We start from the raw sequence: 17,405 nt of genomic DNA on the forward strand, positions 1-17,405 counted from the left end.
GAGTTGTTTATTTATTTTGAAGGGTGTTGGGGCTAGGATTTGGGTGTATGTTATCAAAGAGGCTTAACTGTTTGATAAGGTATAAAGTTAACTTGGTAATTTTGTGTAGCAGTTTAGTGTGTTTTTGATAGGTGTGGGATGATGTAGATAGAGGTAGGATTTTATTAATGTGGTAGTCTGTGTGGTTGGTCTTGAAAAGGTTTGTAGATATGGGAATGTTAGCTGGATTAGTGTGATGGGCCAAAGAAGAGGTTTGGGCAGGAGGCAAATAGTTGCCTAGTAATGGTGTGTAGTATGATGTGAGGGAGTAAAAAGTAGCAGTGAGCCACAGATGATATACATGGCTGTTTGGGTTAGGTGTTTGTTATTAAAGAGGGAGATTTTATTAAGGTATGTTGTTATAGAAAGGGAAGGGAGGTGTGTGAATGTTGCTAAAGGCATGTGGGTGTTGCCTGAGTGGGTGTGGTGTGCAGGCCTAATTAGTGTAAGTGTGGGTTCAGATTGGTTGTGGGAATGTGGGCGGGCCTTGATAGGTCTAAATCTAGTGTAAGGGGGTGTGTGGGAATGGGAGTAGGGTAGGGGAGTGGAGTGAGCCCGAAGGGTGAATGGAGCAGAATGAGCCGGAGCTGACTGCAACCACTAAGACAATCAGTAGATTGCAGCTAGTCTAGGTCAGCATGTTAGATACCCCATACACTGGAGTAAGCAGAGCTACTATAGAGTCAGATAGAGTGTAGAGAAGCTGGATAAGGTGGGAGAACTTGGTCAGACCAGGGGTAGAAATATGTAAGTGGCTCTATTTATTGAGTTGGATGTGAGCTGTGATGAGGGGGGGACGGGTCTCATCGTGTCCTAGCCTCTTGCCTTACAGTCAATAGTGCAAAACCTTTAAACAGTGTACAAAATATAGGAGAATAACCTACACTGTGGTTGTTCTGTAGCTATACACTTAGTTTATTTGTCCTAGCTGGGCTAATATATGTTCCAGCTTCACAGCACTTTAAGTTAGTGCAGGGCGAAGCAGTCCAGATGATAATACGCTTCTGGGTGGTTGTGTGCTTATAGATGAATTTCTGTGGATTGAACTGAAAAGACAAGAAGGTGAAAATATTGATATATGCAAGGTAAGGAAGGCAAAGAAGATAAGAGAAACATAGGATAGGTGAATGTAAGAGTGGAAGAGAAGGAAACAACAAAATAGACACAAAAGGTGATACCAGGAGGGTAGGAGGACAAAGAAAAGTGAGCTTGAAAATCAGCAGTAAAATCAGAGTACGGCAGTAGCAGTAAGAAGCAATCTGAAATAGCAAACAGAGCCATAGATACTGAGTCTCTAAAAACAATAATGACACAATATAAGTATAACAACAGTAGGGACTACCAATAAGCAAATTTCATTTCAGTGACTGTCAGAAATGGTATGCAGGGTATAGTTTCCTTCACTTAATCACAATACTAGCCATGTTTAGGACTGAGTTTCCTTTAAAACATATGGCAGAAACACATCTAAGTACTGTACAGATGAGCAAAAACCATGTAAATTATTTAGCTATGCTACACCTAAGATAGCAAACTTTACAGTCTGAGATATCTATTACACTATGGTGCAGACGCACATCTAAGTAATGTAGAACAAACAGTAATCTGAAATTAATTGAGCTATTCTAGACTAAAGGTAAAGAACATTTCAGTGGCAACAGCATCTGGCAAAGCTTGAAGTTTACAAAGAAAAAATGCACTTGTGCGGGCCAGGTACAAACAGCTAGAAACTGCGGTACTTATTAGCTTGATAACCCTATTAGACATGTCATTAAATATCCAGTTAAAAAAACAGTTTAAAAGATACAATCTATTCTGATTAAAGTTACTTATGAGGCAAGCACACTACTTGGATATAAATCCAAAACATCTATAATATGTAACAGGTAACCATTTGAAATGTTGGGATCTGCTTCAACAAGTCTCAAAATATGGAGGCCGGCTGAAAAAAATGACTTGCCTATTGTAAGTTCAAGATGGCTGTTTCTGGGAATATTGCTGTTTCTCCAAGGTATGACAATCAGAAGTTAGTATATATAAGTTCAGGGGTGCAGGGGGCCTGTCCTCCATATTGGGGGGTGCAGAGGGGCTTGCCCCCCTGCAATAAAAACATTTAAAGAAGGGCAATGTTCAGTGTTCCCACTTCTCCAACATTTTCAGTCTTTTTTTTTTTTGGTGTGTCTGCACTCAGTATTACAAATGACATCATTTCAATAAAAAGCCTATGCAAGAATCTGTTTTAGACTTGTGTCTGTTAAGGATATTGACTATTTTTGTTAAAACTAAAGTGAAAAACTAGCATGTAACATCTTGTACTCAGTGTCAAATTCAGTTATTACATTCAGAGTGGATTAAGCTGCTGAGTCTTTAAATGGTTAGTTTAGTTTCTGCTACAAAAGCAGGACAATTTTCCCAAAACATACATTTGGTGATGACATAACACATTATAACATAACATAATATAGCATAACATATAACCCAATATAACAGAGCATCACACAGCATGACATAACATAAGAAAAACTAGCCAGCAGAAGGACTCTGTGGTCTATCAAGTCTGCCTAATTGTTTAAGCTACTAAGGCAGCTTCCTGCCCCTCTCCATCCCCTCTCTCAAGGAATCTTGAGCCAGTCTAAATGCTGGAGCACTCTTTTTTTCTTGACTTAGTAAAATGTATTATTACATTTTGACACAGCATCTTCTATCCTTACAGTACTAGTAAACAGGGCTCATAAGTTTGACTTGGTCATTGCCTACATTCATAAGTGGAAACCAACTGAAAATTCCAAATAATTCTGGTGAATTTGTATATCATGACAGTTTTCTGAGTGGTTACTGCTCTCAGTCATATAAAGAATCCATATATAACAAGAGACATCTTCCCCAGTGATCATACTTCTCAAAGGTCATAGTTGCAGTATTAATAATTGCCTTAGGTGAATGGGAATCATTCTCAGTATTTGCAAACGCACACACACACACACACACACACACACACACACACACACACACACACACACACACACACACACACACACACACACACACACACACAAAAACAAACATGCATGCGTTTGCAAACATGTGCACATTTGACCACACCATGCACAAGCCCATACACACAAACATACATATATGCAAGTGCATATATCACTTTCCAACATACCTCTCAAACGTCCAGATTTTCACTGACTGTCCAGATTTTTGCCTCATATTCTTGGTCTGTTTCTCATAAAAATATGGTTTTCTGGCAAATCAATGGCAGATAATTGAGGACTAAAGTCAGAAAATGACAGATATTTGAGTTTCAGACTGCATACCCTTCAGAAAATGCATGCTAATGCAAAACCTGTTATTCTATCTACTTCTTAAGTTTGTAAGAGCAGTATTTAAAAATTGTTTCAATTTTTGGGACTTTGTCCCCCCCATTATTTGAAAGCTCTGTCACAATTTCTTGCTCTAAGAGTTTGAGAGCTATGCCTTCCAAACAAATTTGCTGCTGGAAATATCCTAAGAGTTGAGTTAACATTATCACTGTGGAAGTGATATAAACAGTAATTAACAAGTCAGATACATTTTATAAAATGAAAATTCAAAACTAAACTGCAAACGGTTTGCACCAATACTTTCCATACCAAAGTCATAAGTAAGAGGCACATAATTGTTTTGCTTTGTAGCTGCACATACAGCTTTATTTTTAGAAATACCTGGAAACTAGAAAAAAACTGTATGCAAATGAAATAAAAGTCACATGAAAATTGTGTTCTAATTACTGTTTTAATAGACAGTAATGTCTAAGAACTCTTATCCCAGAGAGTGTGAAGTCAGGTTTTAATTGTGTCATGGTTTCTTCACAGAACTCAAAGCAACATTATGGTAAACAGATTAGCAGATAATGTGGTTAAAATATCAGCCATGGATTAGAGGCCTGCAGGGATTTACTTTCATGCAAGATTGTTCCTGTAGGCAAATCAAAGGATAAAACACACATGCCAAGCAGGAGTAAATCTGACATTTAAATGCAGTGCCTACACAAACACATTCATTTTTGCACTTGAACACTGCGTAACTTAATGCTGAAGGGCAGTTATTTTTTTAAAAGTGTAAAAGGCAAGGGACAAAAACTGTGCTAACAATACTATTTAATTTATTTAATCATCTTGTAGAGATTTTGTAGAATGTGGTAAACGAGGTGCCTAAGTAGATTTTTGACTCCACCATATGATGGATACATTTTGAATAAAGAATATGTGCATTGAATAGCAGCATGGAATTAAATAAATTCTTTTTGACATCAGTTTGTGAAATATTCTGATTCTAATTTTTAACCTTGGCATTTTATGTCATAGGTAATGTTTTCCTAATGCTGTCTTCATTGTTGAAAATAACAGCACCAGGAGATAAGCAAACCATCATGCAAATGACTCTTGAGATATACAGTATTCACCTCCCAGGTCACTTGTACTTTATTGTAGTTTATTTAGTTGAACTGGGTCTGCGCATCTCCCACAATGGTCTAATAATTTATATTTACATGCAATCTTTTAATAAAAATTCCAGGTTGCCAAATGGAACAAAGATTTTCAGAATACCACTTGGAAAAAGAATATAATGAAAGTATAGATTTTCATATCTAAGTTACATTTGATTTATATGTCTAACCAAAAATGCTGTAAACATAAACTTGAAACATTTACACTATTTAGTATTACTTTGTTGTTTCATTTGTAAGTATATATCATAAAGATTCTTGTAAAGTGCTTTGTGGAAAAAAATATAATAAAATTTGAGATGACATGCCTGTGTATGACAGTGTATCTCCTTGTGCCTGTTTGTGTGTCTGAGATTATGTCTTGGTGTTTGCATGTAATTATAGCTTTTGCTCATCTTGCAAAAGACAGTTTACTGATTTTCCTATCCAATTTGTGTACATTTCAGTACATTCAGAATGCAACCCTATTTGAGGCTGTTGAACACGACAATATTGAGGAAGTTCACCGGAAACTAAGCCTGTGCCAAGTGGAGGATGACCTGAATGAAGTCAATGAAGATGAACTAGTACCACTGGACATTGCTATCCTTACTCACAATGCACCCATGGTAAAAGCATTGATGAGAGCTGGAGCCAAAGGCAACCCAAAGTGTGAGTTTCATGTAACACATAAGATATGTCTTGCTGGGGTACCTCACAGTACCTCATAAATGTGGCAGAATCTAAATATGCATATGCTATGGCAAAATCATCATAAAACTTATTGAAACACACAAAGAATCCTAAGGCATCTTTAAAATATCTTTCCACAAGGCTTGCTAGCATGAAAGCGTACTATTAGTCTAGATTGTTTTATTAATTCATTAATTTAGGGTAATGTGGCACAATGATCAGAAATGATCCTTTACATACATGGTTTACAGTCTCAGAAAAAAATAACAGCAGAAATATCAGAACATGCTTCATGTATGGGCTTGTAGTTTGACATTCTTAGTAAGACTATAATAAATTATCAAGCATCAGTGTATCAGTTTACATTCAACTAAAGTGTGTCACACTATAAACTAAGCAAAGAGGAAGTAGAAACATTGCTCCTGACAGTTAAAAAAGCATTAGGGACTTAATGTGTTGACAGTGGAGAATACAAGCACAGAATAAATGGTTTTGTCTCACTCACAGGAACAATACAAAAATTACTGACATACATGTTTAGATATGAGATGGGACTTAGGTCTTTCTTTGACACCCTGCTCCAGATGTCAGATATAGAAGAGAGAAAGTATTTCTCAATTGTTTTGATTCTCATTTTGGGTCAAATGCAAGCTGTGATGGAACTGAATGATTTGAGTGTGAGTGCTTTTTGTAAGAAAGTTTCCAATCTTTGGAAAAAGCAGATGTCTTTACAGATGTGCTTGTCAGCTGGGGACAGAAATAAAAATTCAGTAAACAATTGCACTGCTTTTGAAAAAGAAAAAAATGTATTATTTTTGCAAAATTATGGTGATTTTTTCTCTGATTTCTACAAAGTGCTCATTCTTGCTTGAAGACGTCCAGAGGTATGAGACCTTTATAATAAGGACCTTAGGGTACTACAAGAGTGGAGGAAGATGCACATAGGTGGATTATATCTTATGTAGAAGGGCCACTCTGAAGGAGATTGGAGACTGTAAAGTGGTGGCAGGGGAAAGTGTACTTAGGCAGCATAGGATGGTGGTTTGTAGGATGACATTGGTGATCAAGAAGAGGAGGATGAGTGTGAGGGCAGCACCATGGATCAAATGGTGGAAATTGAAAAAGGGTAATTGTGAGGTGATGTTCAGGGAAGAGTTAAGACAGGCACTGGGTGGCAGTGAAGCGTTACCGAATAGCTGGGTAACTACAGCAGATCTAGTAAGAGAGATGGCAAGAAAGGTGCTTGGTGTGACATCTGGAAAGAGGAAGGAGGACAAGGAGACCTGGAGGTGGAATGAAGTACAGGAGAGGATACAGAGAAAGAGGTTGGTGAAGAAGAAGTGGGATTGTCAGAGAGATGAAGAAAGTAGACAAGAGTATAAGGAGTTGAGGTGCATGGCAAAGAGAGAGGTGGCAAAGGCTAAGGATAAGGCGCATGAAGAGTTGTATAAAAGGCTGGACACTAAGGAGGGAGAAAACGACCTGTACCGATTGACTAGACAGAGGGATCGAGTTAGTAAAGATGTGCAGCAGGTAAGGGTGGTAAAGGATAATGAGGGAAATGTACTCACAAGTGAGGAGAGTGTGTTGAGCAGATAGAAAGAGTACTTTAAGGGGCTGATGAATGAGGAGAATGAGAGGGAGAGAAGGTTGGATGATGTAGGGATAGTGAATCATGAAGTGCAGTGGATTAGCAAGGAGGAAGTAAGTATAGCTATGAAGAGGATGTAGAAAGGAAAGGCTGTTGGTCCAGATGACATACCTGTGGAAGCATGGAGGTGTTTAGGTGAAATGGCAGTGGAGTTTTTAACTAGATTGCTTAATGAAATCTTGGAAAGTGAGAGGATGCCTGAGGAAAGGAGAAGAAGTGTTTTGGTACTGATTTTTAAGAATAAGGGTGATGTGCAGAGCTGTAGTAACTACAGAGGGATTAAATTGATCAGTCACAGCATGAAGTTATGGGAAAGAGTAGTGGAAGCTAGGTTAAGAAGGGAGGTGATGATTAGTGATCAGCAGTATGGTTACATGCCAGGAAAGAGCACTAGAGATGCAATGTTTGCTCTGAGAGTGTTGATGGAGAAGTACAGAGAAGGTCAGAATGAGTTGCATTGTGTCTTTGTGGATTTAGAGAAAGCATATGACAGGGTGCCTAGAGAGGAGTTGTGATATTGTATGAGGAAGTCGGGAGTGTCAGAGAGGTATGTAAGAGTGGTACAGGATATGTATGAGGGTAGTGTGACAGCGGTGAGGTCTGCGGTGAGAGTGATGGATGTTTTTAAGGTGGAGGTAGGATTACATCAAGGATCAGCTCTGAGCCCTTTCCTATTTGCAATGGTTATGGACAGGTTGACAGATGAGATCAGACAGGTGTCCCAGTGGACTATGATGTTTGCAGATGACATTGTGATCTGTAGTGAGAGTAGGGAACAGGTGGAGGAGACCCTGGAGAGGTGGGGATATGCTCTAGAGAGAAGAGGAATAAAGGTTAGCAGGACTAAGACAGCATATATGTGTGTGAATGAGAGGGAGGATAGAGGAATGGTGAGGATGCAGAGAGTAGAGGTGGCGAAGGTGGATGAGTTTAAATACTTAGGATCAACAGTTCAGAGTAATGGTGAGTGTGGAAGAGAGGTGAAGAAGAGAGTACAGGCAGGATGGAATGGGTGGAGAAGAGTGTCAGGAGTGATTTGTGACAGATGAGTACCAGTAAGAGTGAAAGGGAAGGTCTACAAGAGGGTAGTGAGACCAGCTATGTTATATGGGTTGGAGACAGTGGCACTGACAAAAAGGCAGGAGTCAGAGCTTGACATGGTAGAGTTGAAGATGTTAAGATTTGCACTGGATGTGACAAGGATGGAGAGGATTAGGAATAAGTATATTAGAGGGTCAGCCCAGGTTGGAAGGTTTGGAGACAAAGCCAGAGAGGCAAGATTATATTGGTTTGGACATGTGCTGAGGAGGGATGCAGAGTATATTGGGAAAAAGATGCTAAGGATGAAGCTGCCAGGTAACAGGAAAAGAGGAAGGCCTAAGATAAGGTTTATGGATGTGGTGAGAGAAGACATGCAGGTGGTTGGTGTGACAGAGCAAAATACAGAGGACAGGAAGGAATGAAAACAGTTGATCTCCTTTGGCGACCCCTAATGGGAGCAGCCGAAAGAAGAAGAAGAAGGGTAATGGCATTTTTTTACTCTGAGAAAGTGTAAGCCACGACACTCAGTGCTTGTGTAATATGTGAAGTGAGAAAATATGCAGTTTTCTGTTGTTTTGGTTGTTGAATATGTAGAGGGCAAATATCCCTTGGGGAAAACTGTTTATTGTCATAGGTTCACTGCTTCCTAGGAAAACGCGTATGAAACATAGGATTAATGAAGTGCAGTTTGGACTGATTGTTTTTAAAGCTTATACACATATAATTCATTGCCTCAAACATTGAGTGACTACTGAAAGAGGGTTCCCTGAAGAGATGAAAAAACATCATAACCATATAGTATTGGGGAACAGTCTGATATTTCTAAAATAATTAACCTAACAGCATATACTAGAAGCCAGAGTATGAAAGATGATATAGCAGCACTGACATTAGACAGCAGCTGTGAAGTAGTAAACATGATGAGCTTTAATTTATTTACTACTAAGTCTGCATGGATCATAAGTAGTGCCAGGAGCAGGCATTGTCAAGAATAGATTGCAGATATATGTAATTGTTGTTGAGATTACCAGCAAGGAAATAAATATGGTGGTTTAATGCATGCAAATTGACTTAATGATTATTCAGTATTATTACATTTAATAACTGTGTTAAACTTCATTTTTATATGTCTTTAGTATAACAGTAAGAGAGCAAAATGAAATTATCCCTGCTGATATTCTTATGTGTAAAAAAGTGCAAGGCATACAAAACAATCCACAATTTAACTTTTTGACATTTCTTCATAAAGTAAATTACAAAGTAGTTTACCAGTATCTTGAAATATATATATATATATTTTTAGAGAGATGTAGCATCTCCTTGTGGGTTAAAAAACACAATTGAAATGTGCCTTCTGCTCTGCTCTCCTGACCTTATACACACATACAGACATTCCCTAAAAGGGTATTTGCAGTCTTGTAAAACACAGGGAAAGTTCCTGTTGCCTATATTTGGCTATTAGCTTTTGCTGATGCAGTCCATCAAGCTTTCCAGCAAATGTACATATTTCATTAGTTCATTTCCATGTTACTCTTCTTGTAGCTGCAGATAGTTATTATGGAGTAAGACATTTTGTATTTATCACCACACGTAAAATAACTAGGGTTGCCACCTCTTGTGATGCAGAAAACCTGACTGAAGCACTTCCAATAACTCCCCCCAAGGGCCAACCCATTCCCACCCATGTCCATGCCCATTTTATGATGTAAATACATATGCATGTCATTAAGGGGGAACATCCCTTTTAGTACATTTTCATGCAATTAATCTATGTGTGTTACTCTTTTTTGTTCCTGTTCTAGTTTCTCCGAGCCCCCAGCATTGCTTTAAGCAATGCTTTTTGTTAAAAAAAATGACAGTTTGCTTTTTAACAAACACCGGCATTCCGTCCATGCTTCTAAACAGAATACTGAAATTTGTATAGTGTTTCCCGGACTACATGATAGTCCAGAAAACTAGTGAATAGGTGGCAAACCTAAAAATAACACCATCCAGTGCCAATCTTCTAATTCATAAACAATACAGCAGCCCTTTTTCATAACTCAAGCCAATTCATAATATTTCCAAAAGTAAACTGAACCAGCAAGGCAATGTTTCCAGAACTAAACAATTAAGCTCCAAAGCAACAATGTTTCAATGTGTACAGAGAAATGGAAAAAAGACTGCTCACTCAGAATGCAATGTTTCTAGTAATATCCTGTTAACAGCATAGGAAAGTTTTTATGTGGAGCATGATACATAGTTTAATGCCTAGCTTTAATGAACAACACAATTAATGCTACACACGAGGAGGAATATTAACCATTGCTTCAAAGTAGGAAAGCATATTGCCATACATATTCTTTGGCTAACTTGATAGTTTGGCAGCATCAAAGGAGACTTACATACATAATTGTTTTCATAGGCAATATTGACTTCTCTTCTGTGACCAGATTTAGTTTCTGTGGTCATAAGTGTCTTAGATTGATCAAAGAAGCAGAGAATATTAGCCAAGTTAACTGCAGTTATTGATTATCCTATCACATAAGACCAAGATGACCTCAGTTTAAATAACAGCTCAGGTGATGCAACAGCATGGCAAGGGAGGATGGGAGTGAATGAGCAGCTGACACTAATTCACATGCCTAACAAAATCTGCAAAAGCTGTTAAGTGAAGGATTTACTCAGAGCACCAAATCCCTCAGAACTGGTCACATTCTGAGCTCTGTTACTGTTTTTTATTAGATGTAACTCCAGAAGATTGGGCATCTCATCTGAGTACTATTATCAAGAAGGCTGAAAAAAAGGTAGAGGAGGTGACTCAACTCATAAGCCAAGCAGAGGAGAGGGATCTGCTTCAGATAAGGAAACAGCTCAAAGCCTGCAAACTAAGACATTGTCTTTACATGAGAATGAAAACAGGTCTGGAAAATGCAGGTCAGTAAGTGGTCTACCTGAATTATTTTTGAGTAAAACACCTTTCTAACATAACATTAGTTCTAAAATATTTGATTGTATGTTAGTGTAAGATTATGCTCAACAATATACTAAGGTTGAAAGTAACTTTGCTACAAATATGCAACATAAATAAGAAATAAGATAAAGCTTGCTTAAATGCAGAAACAGAGTTTAGTAATATGTGATTAACATCCATACTAAATGACTGTAGCTTAAAAAATAAGGAACTTGCTTATGAGTGTATTACACACACATCAAGAAAGCTGACTTCTTATAGACATGACAAGAATGTAATTTGCTTTCTTTAAAGAATTGATAACAGGACATGTTTTTCTAAGAAAGTATAAAAATATGCTTTTCTAATCCACAAGGCATTTCCTTGAAGACAGTTTACTTATCAGCATTTGCACAAGAACAGATGTGTCAGCATTTGCATCACCAAGGTAGTACCTTTCCAAAACCAAGAGGGAGTGCTTAACTAAAAAAATATATAAAGTCTGTATTAAATCCAGTTATGTTAAGGGTATTGGTAGGGACACATTTGTCCCGAGGTAAATGTTATATCTCTCACATCATCTGTACTATATGAGAAATAAAGTAGAACATTTTCTGAAGCTGTAACAGAAGTATGTGTGGTTTATTATAAAAGTTATTGGTTACTGCTCTTAAAGACAGGTGCTGCAAAGTATATTTTCTCATCAGTGTATATTCTGCAAGTTTCTGTATGCAACAGACTATGAATGCAACTATAACCAGACTTTGATTTCAGCAAAATCCAGCCAGCAAGACTGAGTGTCTTAAGAAGACTTCAAATCCATCACAGTAAGCATCAGAATAACAGAACAGTGCTTTGGCACTTATAAAATTAATTTTTCATTGGCGAGCCTACCTGCATTCGAACACAGAGGGAAAGGTAAGCCCTGCAGAGGGTTACTTCAATCAAATTACAGTAACTAACATTTGTACGTATGTCTGAATCTTAATCAGAAATACTCCAGTTTATGCAGCTTGCAGCAGTGCAGTTTTTTCAGACGTCTGATTGAGCCTGAAGTCCGGGACAGTTGCAGTGCTATAAATTCTCCAAGAAAAGGTGGATATTTACTTTCACAGCAGTCCACTGCCTGTTGTGTTTCCCCAGCTTCTCAAGTGACTTTGAAAAATTTCTAGCCATCAGCAACAATAGCCTGATCACCTGTTTTCTTGCTAACTGGTAAAGACTTTTTTCTGTCACATTTTTTAGTATGGATGCTATAAGACCGTTTGGATATTAGACATTTTGGATGTTATTAGACAGTATGGATATTTTCAGACATAATTCAAGAAAATGTAAACCAAGCTTTAGTAAATTGCAATGTTGGTACACATAGCACATTAATAAATGTAAAACCTTAGTAGGGCTGGTTGATAGTAAGGCATTATGCAAATGTATTACAATATTTGACTGGTATCTCAAAGAAAACCATGTGGAGTATGACAAATGTTTATTGTGTGATTCAACAAAAACTGCATTTAAAAAGTATTGCATGATATTGCTAACACAATAGACTGTGAAGACAGATTTCTTCATGATACAGAATTAACTAAGATTAAAGTGTTTCCGTTATATTCAGATGTTGAACAGTTATGTCCTATCACCACATGTGAGTCAAATCAGTTACTGACAAGACCTCTAGTACATTTTGTTATAAAAGAATGTAATAAACTTCTAAGATTCAGACACAGTGAGTTCAGGAAGTTTAGACAAGTTATACGAACATTTTTTCAAAAGTGCATAGGAATTTCAGATTCCGCAGAACAGGTTCCTGAGACATATCAGGCAGACCATGAGGAAACTCTTGAACAGCAGTTTCAGGATAAAGAAAATAGATTAGCTGAACTGACAGAGACGGACTTCCTACATACATTGGGAAAGAGCAGGAAAACTACAGCTGATCTTTACAAAAGAGATATATTTTATAATATGTGTTTTAAAAATGGTTAAGCATGCATGGTAGGATGGTAAAATACAAATCAGTCTCAAATGTTTAAAACTTCCATTCAATTAAAGCAAGATATTTATCAGTACTACAGTAAATTAGAGCATATGACTGCCATTCTCATAGCATAGTCAAAAGGTAAACAAAACAGTTCTAGTGTATAAAAATTAAATAAAAATAGTTAATATGAGTAAAGATTTACAATCACAACACTGACATGCTTATATAAAGATTTAAAGTCACAAGACTGACATGCATGTATTTTCTTTTTATACAGTGCACAAGAATAACAGGCAGACAACAGCAAATATAAATAATGTAAATATAAACATGTTCAATAAGTTAATATCTATTTATTAGTAGACAGCAAAGGCAAGAGAAAAGAAAACAGCCAAAAAATATCAAATCAGACAATGGTCTATAGTTTAATAACCTAATAAAGCAAATGTATAACCAAAGTGTTGGGCTGACATACATTATAAAGCAAATAAACAATAGTACAATACTACAGGGGGAGGGGTACTTTCTCAGTTTTACACTGACTGTGTGAGCAGTATTGCAAAAGGGTATAAAATAAAGCTACAGGAAGAAATATCTCATTCCTTCTTGACAATATTCTTTTTTGGGGGGGACAGGTATTAGTGCATTAGAAATATTGGTAAACATATTAAACCTGACAGGATAAGATATTTTACAAGTTGCTAATAGCTATCATTCTAGTTATTATTGTATTGTTTAGTATTAAATTGTATTTACAACCTGTTAAACTGTAAAGCTATGCAAGAGATGACTTAAAATTGCTTTATTAAAGCTATACAAGAGAGAGTAAAGATATGTAAAAATTGAGCAAGAATGGTCACTATTTTTAATATGTTTTTGGCAAGACAATGTTGGTATGCAAAAAACATAAATGTTTCTAATTTCTGGGTATGTAGTTGCCTCTGGTGGCAATTTCACTAAATACTTCTAAAGAAGCATAATAATTTTCCATTATTTTGCTTGATGTTAATGTTACTAAATTTGTAAGATTGGACTAAATGTACTTTACAGTCTCTTTATGTAAATAATTCAGTACAAATGAAATTAATGTCAGTAGTAATTTGCCCAAGTTGTAATATTATCACTGATTTTAAGATAGAGTATTACTGGTTTTTGGACCATCATTTAATCTGTACTAGTATTGGTTATCCCAGTTAGAGGAAAATTATATTAAAATATTGTACTCATACAGCTAATGGACTAATATGTACACAGCATTCTTTAGTGTATATATATATATATATATATATATATATATATATATATATATATATATATCATGTTTTTTTTAAATCCTCAAGTATTAAATATACTGAAATAATTGCATTCAAACATTTATCTAAGCCGAGTTCAGTACTTTATGTTCACTTCACTGTCAACCAAAATGTTAATGGGCAGTTCAGAGACATGACCACAATGTTATGGTTAAAATGACATTGAAACTGTATATTTTCAGCAGTGTATAAATACTTGGAGTAGCACATAGAAGAAATATCTCTAATCTTTTGATATAAAATAATCAATAAAAGTAAAGATTTAATTCAACAGGTGAAAAGAGTTAATAAAAGAGTACTAAGTCATAAATTAAATTCTGTGATTGCAAAAGAATAAATTAACCAAGTTAAAAAATAAAATTAATTTTTCAGTGGCATATAATGTGATCAAAAATACATATCAGTATAAAGTGTTTTGAGTATGTTAAAAAATAAAAAGAGGGAATTGTAAGATTATGCTCAACAATATACTAAGGTTGAAAGTAACTTTGCTACAAATACGCAACATAAATAAGAAAGCTTGCTTAAATGCAGAAACAGAGTTTAGTAATATGTGATTAGCATCCATACTAAATGACTGTAGCTTAAAAAAATAAGGAACTTGCTTATGAGTGTATTGCATACACATCAAGAAAGCTGACTTCTTACAGACATGACAAGAATGTAATTTGCTTTCTTTAAAGAACTGACAACAGGACATGTTTTTCTAAGAAAGTATAAAAATATGCTTTTCTAATCCACAAGGCATTTCCTCGAAGACAGTTTACTTATCAGCATTTGCACAAGAACAGATGTGTCAGCATTTGCGTCATCAAGGCAGTATCCTTCCAAAACCAAGAGGGAGTGCTTAACTAAAAAATATATAAAGTCTGTATTAAATCCAGTTATGTTAGGGGTATTGGTAGGGACACATTTGTCCCGAGGTAAATGTTATATCTCTCACAACATCTGTACTACATGAGAAGTAAAGTAGAACATTTTCTGAACCTGTAACAGAAGTACGTGTGGTTTATTATAAAAGTTACTGGTTACTGCTCTTAAAGACAGGTGCTGCAAAATATATTCTCTCATCAGTGTATATTCTGCAAGTTTCTGTATGCAACAGACTGCGAATGCAACTATAACCAGACTTTGATTTCAGCAGAATCCAGCCAGCAAGACTGAGTGTCTTAAGAAGATTTCATATCCATCACAGTAAGCATCAGAGTAACAGCACAGTGCTTTGGCACAATAAAATTAATTTTTCAGTTAGCAGTATCAGCTGCAAAACATCTCCTGTAAAAGCTCCTCCCTTCCCATAACTTAGGTTAAAAATCTCCACTCCATGGTATGTATTTTTATACTGTATCTCTCTTCATAGAAATTATTACTTTTGATGTCTTTCTTTGGGTTGCCTTCAACCATAAAAGGTTGCCACAGATGTACAAAGGATTCACAGATAATAGACAATGCAGAGGCATGGAGTGATAAGTTGTGGGCTGCTGTATGGTTTACTGCTCTACACTGTATGTGTCATAGCAGCATTATTCCTAAAGGGCATCTGACATGACCCTTCCAACAAAAAGCCAAGGTTTGCACAGCCGTTTTCATTTGGACTACATGAGGCTTTCAGCAACAAGGTGATGGCAGAATAGATGTCTCCCAGTCACTCATATGCAGGATTTTACATACAGTCCTTGCTAGAATGTTGTGACACATGGGCAACACTCATTGATTCTTCAAGAAGTCTGCACCACGGTGTAGAAATTAGGCACAATAGACATTATTTGTGCTGGCATCTGGACGCCAGTACCACCAAAAGAGGCTGCATATGTCAACAAGAAGTTGTTCCAATACATCACCTACCTGCTCATGTGCAGTGCAGATAGTACAGATGGCATCATCATGAATGCATTTGTTAAATACCTAAAAGTGTGTATTGCACTGACATTTGGCAGGGTAGAAAACTGTACCAGGCATTTGCCCAGGGGGTTGATAAAATACAGTATTCATTTTGGCAAGTAAATTACTTAACATAGTTGTATGAAAACTGATGTGCATATGGTCACAACATATGTGATATTTCTATTGTAATTTAACATTTGTAGAGTAACAGTGGAAGGTGTATGCAGTACATTTATAGTCACTTATGTAATCTGTGCATTACTATAACTTATTAGGTATTTTATATTGGATATCAGAGTATGGCAAGCAATAATGTTTTCATTATGCAAAGCAGCAAATGACTGTGTGTGTGTGTGTGTGTGTGTGTGTGTGTGTGTGTGTGTGTGTGTGTGTGTGTGTGTGTGTGTGTGTGCAGTAAGACTTTAACAGCAGCCATAAAAGATATGTTACAGGCATATTGTGCAGGGTTATATGCTGGTTGTGTGGACTGCAATTGTTTTTTTTTTTTTTTTACTACATTTACTTTATTGAAATACCTACACATCTAAAAAAAAAATTCCACTCCACATTTAACTGAATTAGTTTCTCAGAGCAAAACTGGAACATTGTGTAGCAAAGTTTTTTAAACAGCTTTACAGCTTTACTGACTTATTAAATAAGACCTAGGCACACATACACTAATAGAAAACAAACCAAAGCATATTATAATTTTTCATTTGCATTAGTTAAACATTCCATATACATGTTTTATTTGCAACAACTCTCATTTAGGCCATTACATAAATTACAATAATTCCGGCCTTCAGTTAAACCTCCCTCCTCATAAACCTTATTTTGTATTTATTGTTCCCACAAATGTCTTTTATTTCTATGTACTTTGCTCCTTCCTTTTTCTAAAGGTCCAATTCCAAGTTCCTTTATCTCTTCCATAATATTCAGTACTTCAAATAGAGTTAGTTTAGCGTTTGATTTCTATTTTCAGTACTTTTCCGTTAAACCCCTACCACTTTGCACTGCTGTGTTTTGCCACTATTCTGCAAGTCTGGAAACCCTAATTCAACAGTTTAGTAAAGGAAAAAAGTGATACCTGGATATTAGTAGTAAAACTGAGTTTTATTTTGCAGCAAGAGGTCCTTTGCAAGCAGATTTAAAATGCTTTTTTAACTGTTTGAAGTGAAAATGAAAGACTGAAAGAGTGGGTGTCTCCTGTCTTGATTTCACAAGTGTCTGGACCCCGTTTTAGACAGATGACTTATTAAGCTGGTTCTTCAGGGAATGAACGATAGATGGTCATTTGGCTGGCTAAATGACTAACAACTCAAAGTGTACAGTAGAATTGATGTTCAATGTGCTTAATTAAGTACTCTTTCATGTTTGAGGTGCAGTAGAGGAAGGAAGGT

General features: G+C 36.4%; 1 protein-coding gene across 1 annotated transcript in view; it reads left to right on the forward strand.

Moving 5' to 3' along the window:
• Nucleotides 1-17,405, forward strand: part of LOC122804124 (ankyrin repeat and fibronectin type-III domain-containing protein 1-like) — an 828,648-nt gene that overhangs the window by 606,309 nt on the left and 204,934 nt on the right. The window contains exons 5-7 of the mRNA XM_044073813.1: nt 4,978-5,182; nt 10,620-10,811; nt 11,204-11,233. Coding sequence (XP_043929748.1) covers nt 4,978-5,182; nt 10,620-10,811; nt 11,204-11,233 — 427 coding nt within the window. The remainder of the gene's footprint in view (nt 1-4,977; nt 5,183-10,619; nt 10,812-11,203; nt 11,234-17,405) is intronic.

Source organism: Protopterus annectens, chromosome 1.part0 (assembly GCF_019279795.1).
Source record: "Protopterus annectens isolate FY-2018-M chromosome 1.part0, PAN1.0, whole genome shotgun sequence".
In the NCBI taxonomy this organism is placed as follows: domain Eukaryota; kingdom Metazoa; phylum Chordata; order Ceratodontiformes; family Protopteridae; genus Protopterus; species Protopterus annectens.